The following is a 9,858-nucleotide window of genomic DNA, read 5'->3' as shown; positions in this document are numbered from 1 at the left end:
GAACAGAAATGAGAATTCACAATGAAAGAAAGCTTGATTGCATTAATGAAAGCTATTACAGAAAAGCAACGCGGTGTCGAGGGGGAGAGACACCAGTACAGAGAATTGCTTGCTTGCTAGAAAGTTTTGATTGCTTGATCCCCCCTAATAGTACTTAAAAAAAATAATCCAAAGTTACAAGACTAGACTTGACTAAGCTAGAGAAACATAATGGAAGTACATGAAATAAAACTACTCTATATTTACAATGAAAATGACTTAGTTTTCTATAAGGCAGCAGCAGGTCCGTTGTCAGCAGCAGTGTCTTTGGCATCACGGTCTGCGCGCGCGGCGCTGTTGGCTTCTGCCTGCGGCTTGGTGCTCGCGAGGGTTATCGGTGGGGCGACAGAGGCACCTGCGCGCTTGTCACTTGGCGCGGCCAAGACCACGGGGCCGTCCGTGGCGCTAGGCATTAGGAGGTTTGTTAGGACGCCACGGGGCGCGCCCAAGGGGTCATGGGGCATGGCTGGAAAGCCGCCCATGACAGAACCCATGCTCCCATCCCAAAATCATGTATAGTAATGTTATATTTTTTCAAATATTTAAATGTATGTTTGTGCACTCATGCTCAAAGTATTATATGATGTGATAGTTATTACATGTACCTCTCTAGGTGAGGTTGTTAGTTCAAATCTTATGTCAATCTTGTTGTTTTTTCCTTTTTTCTCTAGAACTAGACGCCCACGGGGATGAGCATGTCTGGTGTCACTTTTTTGGATAGTAATTGAGCACTTTTTCTTTTATTTCTTTAATTATTTGGTTTATTCTTTAAAAAATTTCACACATTAAAATTCTTATTCTTCTTTTGTCGTTGCAAAATCTTACTCCCTCCGTTCCGTTCCAAAAAGAATGAACCCTTTCTAAATTGGAAACAATTTAGCTTAAACTTACAATTCTACCCTTAATGAGAAGCTTTTATGACCACACAAATACTCTGGGCTCCTTTTTAACTTGTTTAGGACCACAAATTCCAAAAGTCTTCATTTTTTCTTTCCGAGCCCAGTCAAACAGGTTCACATAAATTGGAATAGAGGGAGTATATGATTAAACAAAATGTGTATTTTAAAATTAGTAACAGCGTATGATGTAGCATGTAGTCAATGGGTTCAACTGATCCCAATATTTTCAACGTGGAAAATAGATATAGATGTAAGAAAATTACAATTTTTAAAGAAAAAATAAATTGAACTTGTATTCCAAAAGCGTAATGGGTGCGCAATAGTAAGAACTAAAGGTTGAACCCATATATTTATATTCTGGATCCCCTTCTTCTTAATAGTGCACCCATACTGTTAAAATTCTGGATCGGCCTCTATTTTCAAGGTGATATTAGATCAGACAGATGTCTTGGGTTCGAATTTGATCGCCAACCATTATAAAAAATGAATTACATGTGCATGACCATGAAAAAAAATTAGGTTAACACGTAAAGCCGACATGTGATGTGAGGAGACATATTGAAACATAATACAATTAAATAATTAAACGTAAACGTACTCTCATATGAAATAGTCACGTATTTCAATATTAGATAGAAATTTGATGGAAAATGAAAACATACACGACGAGAACGAGATGCATTGGCGGATGACCGCGGCGGAACCTCCGACCACGTCAGCAAATCCGCCGTGGAGGTGTGGGAATTCCGTACAGGTGTTGCTTTCTTCATTGTTGCGCCACCGAGTTGAGACTACTCGGTGAGTCGAACGTACGTTTAAAACTTTTAATGAAATGATTTTTTTTTCCTCTGCTTATTTGAGAAAAAGTGTTTGCAAATGTTTGTTGGAAGTAAATTTTCTGAATGTTTGCATGCCATCAGATTTTGTTTGACAATTTGTACGACATGTGCATTATGTAGAATGATGACACGTGGAATGTAAACCACGTATAGTGGAATTTTTAACGTAAATATCTTTTAAAGTGTTGTATTCCTCCTCCTTCCTTCTTCTGTTTTTTTTTTTTTTTCTTTCTAGAAAAGTAAAAAGTATGTCACTTGGATATATTATCCGATTCACTAGTCTGTTATTATTATTATTATTATTTTTATTTTTTTCAAAAATAGAAGAAAAAGACAAGTTTGAAAGAACAAACCATCAACCCGACCGGGAACAAGCGAGAAAATTTAGGAAAATAAGAATTTGGAAAGCAATTAAGAAGTGAATTTTTTTAATAACAACTGGCTAAAATAAATTTTCGCCTGCTGCTTAAGCACCAACAGGATCCGTGGCGCAATGGTAGCGCGTCTGACTCCAGATCAGAAGGTTGCGTGTTCGATTCACGTCGGGTTCAATCCCCCGACCCAACATCGGGTCCAATCCTTTTTCGTATTTTACCATTTTGCCCTCTTCCTCTGGGCAATTTTGTCATTCCTTTCATGGGCGATTTTGTCATTCAATACCTTCTGACCAGATCCTTCAAAAGTAATATATTTTTGGAAGATTCAATATGAGTGCGGTAACATTTTGAAAAGTCCGTACAACAATTTTTTGCGTTTCAATCTTTTGTGACACTACATTCAGTTATTTTTTCAAGTTTTCACTTTTTTTGCGAGGATATGTTCTCTCTTGTCCACTCTTTTTGCGAGGAAATTACAGTGCTATATGATTTTTCAAGTCACATTTGGAACTAAACTCCAAAAATTATGTTAATATAATAGACGCACGTTAGCAGCTATATAGTTGGGCAATATAGTAAAAGAAAGAAACAGAAAAGGGAAATAGGTTAGGTCAAACTCATTTTTCTTCAAATATCAAATGAGCTATGAACAACTCAAACATGCCGCTCAAGAAAAAACACATATTTTTATAGGGAAGCTACAAGTTATGTTCATTTATAAGTAGCTTATTATAAAAATTGGCCAATTCATAAAATAATACTAATATTAGCCAATTAGTTATTTATTGCCAAAAACGTCAAATTATTACTTTCTTTTGTAAGGAGCTCGAATCTCATTTTGGGATGATTTAGTGAAGTTTTGAGGTGCTTTGAATTGAAAATTCGAATTAGAAGATGAACATGAAAAAATAATATGTGTATCATACTGTGTATCTTTGTGTATCACATATTGATAGAAACTAAAAGTCCACCAAACAGTATAGAGAACCAGGTTCTCTATCAGTTCCCACAGTAAGCAACAAACTATAAAAAACCAAACAGTATAGGGAACCAGGTTCTCTATCTGTTCCCACATAAATCGGCAGTAAATAAAGAACACGCGATATTTATGTGAAAAACTCCCAGCTCACTGGATTAAAAACCACGACTTACCCTTGTAGGATTGCAACTTCACTACTGAGCAAACTTTAGATTACAACCTATTGTAACCTAGGAATTAACCTCTTAATCCCTCACTAACTTGTAACAACTCTATTACAAGCCACTTTATAATAACTCTATTATAAAGACTTTACAACTCGACTAACTCTAGCCAAGACACAAACACAACGGTTTATGATTTACAAAGGGTTTCCTACACAATGCTTCTAACTAAGTTAAGTAGGAGTTACAAATGAAGAACAAATAACAAAGACTCAACAAACCTAAGGACTTAAGATATCTTCAATCTTTGGATTTGGTCCTTGAGGTTGCAGCAGCTTTGTTCTTGAGGGAGGTTGTGGCTAGCACTTGAGAGAATGTTGTCTTTCATTTGCAAGTGTTAGAGAGATGAAGTCCCTTGCCTCATGTTGATAATATGTGTGTGTGATGTCATCAAGTGTGATGTAATAAAGTATCCTTTAGTTTGGCCTTAGCAAGCTACAATTGTGCTGATATACTGCTTCCAGACGGTACAGTGCAACAGCCTGCCAGACGGTACAGTGTAGCAGCTTTTACAGCTATAGAGTTGACTATACGACGACCAGGGGAACTGATCCATATCTGTTCCCTCTTCTGTTCCCTTATCTAATTTCATTGAGAATTGAACCAGACATCTGACTAGTTACTCTGAACGCAAGAGAACTAATTATATCAGGTTCCTTATTTGGTTCTCTCATGAAGTTAGTCAAATTATCAAAACAAAAGACGCATAACTTATCACATATGTATCATATTTGTATCAAATGTGTATCACATTTATACCTGTGTATGAGATACATGCATGATACATGTTTGATACATGTGTCAAAGAAGAATTTTTTGAACTCGACTTTTAACTACTCATTTTGATACCAAATCAGTCCAAATCACCTCCAATCTTCCTCAAATTTTGTATATCGACCTCTACATATTTTCAATGTATTTCAACCATACTCATTGGGAAAGGTCCTTCTTTGCTTAGATTTTTGGAATATTGTGTATATATATGTATTTGTATTTTATTACCTTATTTTCTATCTCATCCATAAAATTTTCTTTTCGTCTTGCATTTAATATTGCTAATCACGCTTAAAAATATAGAAGGAGATCTTTGTGTGTGATTCTTGGAGAGAAAAAATCTTATTTATTTGAATTTTTAATTTTTATATGTGCTTGGCTAATTTTGATAAATGTATGATTAATGAACGGAGGTTGGTAAGTTTGTATTGGTAATAATTAAGTTCATATATATTCAATGAAAGATGACGTGTCATGACACGTAGACTGGTCAAAGGATGACGATCAACAAAGAATAGTTAAAGAGGCACGAGATACAACAGGCACGAGCAGAGATTCAAGAGACTCGGTACCCTCACCTCTTTATGTTCAAAAGTCAAGATAAGGGAATGTACCTGACAGCAAAAGTAGGAACGGATACAGTATTTAATAGGCATTAAATACTGAGAACGTTAGAGAATCGGTATTGAATTACAATGATTATCATTTATAATGTAGCATTAATTGCCTTTAATTGTCTATAACGGCCTTATTATGACAAAGGCAAAATGTATCACCTAGAAATAGCTATAAAAGGAGTAACCTGATCATTTGTAAGGACACGAAAAGACTGTTGAATATACTGATTTACTTCGCTTTCTATTCATCCTTTATTTACATCCATTATCCTTATTTCTATTTGATTATCAGTAACCCGAGTTCTTCTAAAATAAGCTTTGACTGAAATTCCACTTTTTGGTTAAACAAATTGGTTCCGTTACCGGGAGTCTGATAATCGTTTTGCTTTCTTAAGTCAATCCTCTCATCAAACAACCTACTATGTCGAATATCAACGACAATAGTCAACAAGGTCTTCAACAACAAGAAAATAATGCAGGTGACAGGTCTCCACCTCCTTCACCACATGATTCACAACGTCAATCACGAGAAGGAACTCCAGATGGCTCGGAGACAAACAATGGAGTTGCAAATCAAAATGGAGTCGAGGCGATTCAAAATGCTGGAGTTGTGAATGAACAAGCACTTGATGATGCCTTAAAAAATCTGATTGCTCAGCAAGTCAATAATGCGCTCCGTGCTTTTACTAGTCAGTTGCCAGTTACGCCACCAACACTAACTCCAAATCAAAATACATTGGAAAACCCACGTTCTGGGCTCGTGCATTCAGGCACTGGTGGAACTCCAAGCGAGTCTCGTGATGGAGAACCAGGTAACATAGTTAATTCTGATTTACAAAATTTAGTTCTAGCCCTGCAGAAGCAACTCAAGGAACAAAGCGATTGCATAGAGAAAATACCTGGAGTACCATCTGTTATCAAAGGAATAAACATGGACAAATACTCACAACAACCATGGAAGCCAAGTGCCGCTCCGGTGCCTATTCCAAAGAAGTTTAAAATGCCTGATATTCCAAAATATGATGGAACAACTGATACACGAGATCACGTAACTGCATTCACAACTGGCGTAAAAGGCAACGACTTAATCAAATAAGAAATCGAATCAGTATTGGCCAAGAAATTTGGTGAAACACTCAGCAAGGGAGCATTGACATGGTATTCTCTTTTACCCAAAAATTCCATAAATTCTTTTGCTGAGCTTGCAGATTCATTTACAAAAGCACATTCGGGAGCTCAAAAAGTCGAGAAAAGAATGGAAGATATTTTCAAAATCAAGCAAGGGGACTCAGAGTTGCTTAGAGAGTTCGTGGATAGGTTCCAGCATGAAAGAATGATGCTACCACGTGTACCAGACAATTGGGCAGCTATAGCCTTCACCAGTAATTTGAATGAAAAAAGCTCAAAAGCCACGAGGCGACTCAAGGAAAGTCTTCGTAAGTTCCCAGCAACGACTTGGAATGATGTGTACAACAGGTATAGTACGAAGCTAAGGATAGAAGAAGATATTATCTCACGGTCTCAAAAAGAGGAAAAGGTGAGTTCGAGACGTGCGGAAACCGAAAAAAGGTCCGGTAAAAATAGATATGAACCATATTTGGGCCCATCGGGAAAAGATTCACGATCAAAGCAAGACAATTTAAGGTATGATCATAGATCGAGGAATAGAGAGTCGGGTTCATCTTCAAGGTTTGGGAACGATCGAAACGTGCGAGAGACGCGAGATGATGATAGAAACTTGAAGGCAAGATTCGGCGGTTACAATTTCAATGTCAGCACTTCCGAGCTTGTAGCCGTTTTAAGAAGCATGGGTGATAAGGTGCGGTGGCCAAAAGAAATGAGATCAAGTCCTAACAGGCGCAATCCTTATCACTGGTGTGAATTTCACAAAGATCATGGTCATAAAACGACAGATTGTAGATTGCTACAAGGTGAAGTTGATCATCTATTGAAGCAAGGGTATATCACCGAATTATTCAGTGAGAAAGGTAAGCAAGCATACATGAAGAATAGGCAGGAGCCCCCTAAACCGCCTTCTCCCAAAAGGACCGTTAATGTCATAAGCGGAGGTGAAGAAATTAATGGTGTGACGTACGCAGCAGCCAATAAAGTTTCAAAAGTCACGATTACCCACGGGAAGCGAGTTCTACAAGTTTTGGAGGAAGAAAGTATTACATTTGATGATGCAGATGTGGATGGCGTGTTAACTCCACATAACGATGCACTAGTAATATCTCTACTTGTACATGATACTAATGTGAAACGAGTTTTGGTTGATCCAGGTAGTTCCATGAACATTATCCTGCTAAGAGTACTACACGAAATGCAAGCTGAAGATAAACTAGTACCAAAGGCGCATACTTTGTCTGGATTCGAAATTCAAACGTTGTGACAAAAGGGGAGGTAACGCTTACTACATTCGCAGAATGGGTCGTCAAGGATACGAAATTTCAGGTGGTAGAGTTGGAAATGGCTTACAATATGATTCTCGGGAGACCATGGATCCACGAGATGGATGCCGTTCCATCTGCCTTACATCAAGTTATTAAATTTCCATCACTATGGGGAATATGTCAAATCCGTGGGAATCAACAAACATCCAGGTGCATCAACTCTGTAGCAGATTCGAATACGAGAAACGAACAAAAATAGCAATTATAGAATCCAGTTGAGGATACCACAACACAAACCTCAACTGAACAAGGGCGAACAAATGTGGACTCACGGCCCGATTCCATTCAAGAACCAGAGGAAAATGAAAATATCAAAACAACGATTGAGGAACTGGAGGCTGTGGAGTTATTTACACAATGGACAGAAAGGAAAATCTACGTTGGTGCTAACCTGAGCCACGACATGAAAGGTAAGTTGATTGAATTTTTAAAACTAACGTGGATTGTTTTGCCTGGTCCCATTCTGATATGACAGGAATTCCACCGGGAGTAATGACTCACAAGTTAAATGAAGACCCATCATATCCACCCATCAAACAAAAGAAGAGAAAGCAGGGGACTTTCAAGAATCGGGTAATTCAAGATGAGGTTTAAAAACTATTAAAAATTGGGTCTATCCGCGAGGTAAAGTATCCTAATTGGTTAGATAATACTGTTGTGGTGCCGAAAAAGAATGGCAAATGGCGAGTCCGTGTAGATTACACAGACCTTAACAAAGCTTGTCTTAAAGATTCTTTTCCATTACCACATATCGATCAATTAATTGATGCCACTGCAGGACATGAATGTTAGGCTTTTTAGATGCATATTCACGGTATAACCAGATCAAAATGGATCCCTTAGATGAAGAAAAAACTTCATTTATAACAGACAGGAGGACTTACTATTATAAAGTAATGCCCTTTGGTCTCAAAAACGCAGGTGCCACACACCAGAGATTGGTGACCAAAATGTTTCAAGAACATTTGGGGAAAACTGTGACGATCCAAAGGGTCATCACTTGTTTTTAATTGAATTCTGTGTACTCGAGTCCTTGAAATCCTCATTTAGAGTCGCCTCAATTTGCGTGCGCAGTTCGGACGCGTAGCCGGAAAGCTTAAATATGAAATTCTGTGAAAAATGCTAAGTTTTGATGTTAAAATGAATAAATTTGACTTTGGTCAACATTTTGGGCAAACGGACCCGGACCCATGATTTGACGATCCCGGAGGGTCCGTAGGAAAATATGGGACCTGGGCGTATGCCCGGAATCGAATTTTGAGGTCCCGAGCCCGAGAAATGAATTTTGTAGAAAAATTGTTTTCTGAAAATGTTTAAGAAAATTGGAAATGAAATTTGATTAGAACATATTAGTATCTGACCTGTATTTTGGTTCCGGCGCCCGGTACAGGTCTTATATATGATATAAGATATTTCTGTGAAATTTGGTGAAAAACGGATGTCACTTGACGTGATTCGGACTTGAATTGCAAAAATTGAGGTTTTGTGAAGTTTGAAAGAATTTTTGGATTTTGAGGTTTAATTCGATGTTTATGATGTTATTTTGGCGATTTGATCGCGAATAAGTCCGTAGGATGTTTTTGAGGTTGCGTGTATATTTGGTTTGGAGCCCCGAGGGCTCGGGTGAGTTTTGGATAGGCCAAGGGTTGCATTTTTAAAACTTAAAACTTGCTGGTATGAACAGACCTGCAGGCTTGCTGGTGCGAAGCCTGGCTCGCAAATGCGAGGAAGCCCAGGTTTGCCCCTTCCTCGCAAATGCGAGAGTTTCCATCGCAAATGCGAAAAGCCTCCATGTTGCCAGTGATCGCAAATGCGATCAAATGCGAACTTCGCAAATGCGATAAGGGTCTCGCAAATGCGAAGGTCCCGAATTTTAGAAGGGTTCGCAAATGCGAACCAAGCTTCGCAATTCCCATATCTGAGAGGTCGGGGTTCGCAATTGCGAACCCCTGTTCGCATTTCCCATATCTGCAACCTGCAATTTTCTATACTAAACCGATTTAAGTCATTTTTTACACCATTTTCAAAACACAACTCCTTTGGGCGATTTTCCAAGAACAAATCTTCTTCCAAATCAATTGTAAGTTAGTTTTTACTCATTTCTTTCAATCATTTACATCTTTTAACATGATTTCAACCTAAAATCAAAGATTTTCATGGGGAAAATTGGGTGTTTTGGGCAGAACCTAGGTTTTTCAAAAATTGGGGATTTGGACCTCGATTTGAGGTCCGATTTCAAAACAAATTATATATTTGAGTTCGTGGGGGAATGGGTAATCCGGTTTTGGTTCGAACCTCGGGTTTTGACCACGTGGGCCCGGGGGCGATTTTTGGCTTTTTGGGTAAAACTTTGGAAAACTCATTTTCATGCATTGGGGTTAATTCATTTAGTGTTTATTAATGTAATTAAGCAATTTGTGATTAGATACGAGGGAATTAGCGGTGGAATCAAGGGATAAAGCTATAATTGAGGTTTGAGTTGTGTTCAAGGCATCGAGGTAAGTGTTTGGTCTAACCTTAGCTTGAGGGATTAGGAGTTGCATCCTATTTGCTATTTTTTTCTTGTTGAGTACGATGTATAGGCATGGTAACGAGTATCTATACGTCGGTGTCGAGCATGACCGTGAGTCTTACATTGTGATTTCCATGATTTCATT

The 9,858-nt window shown here is 38.1% G+C and overlaps 1 protein-coding gene and 1 non-coding gene across 2 annotated transcripts in view; one reads left to right on the top strand and one right to left on the bottom strand.

Moving 5' to 3' along the window:
* Window positions 1–1,824, bottom strand: part of LOC109220362 — a 9,364-nt gene extending 7,540 nt beyond the window's left edge. Inside the window, exon 1 of the mRNA XM_019384824.1 lies at window positions 1,601–1,824. Within this exon, the coding sequence (XP_019240369.1) occupies window positions 1,601–1,708 (108 nt within the window). The 5' untranslated portion in view covers window positions 1,709–1,824. The remainder of the gene's footprint in view (window positions 1–1,600) is intronic.
* A 432-nt stretch (window positions 1,825–2,256) lies between these two features.
* TRNAW-CCA lies at window positions 2,257–2,328 on the top strand. Its single transcript has one exon. It is a non-coding gene; the product is annotated as a tRNA-Trp (tRNA).
* Window positions 2,329–9,858: the final 7,530 nt, after the last annotated feature.

This window comes from Nicotiana attenuata, unplaced genomic scaffold (assembly GCF_001879085.1).
Source record: "Nicotiana attenuata strain UT unplaced genomic scaffold, NIATTr2, whole genome shotgun sequence".
Lineage (NCBI taxonomy): Eukaryota > Viridiplantae > Streptophyta > Magnoliopsida > Solanales > Solanaceae > Nicotiana > Nicotiana attenuata.
The sequence above is the reverse complement of the archived record's forward strand: the minus strand, read 5'-3'. Positions and strand labels throughout refer to the sequence as shown.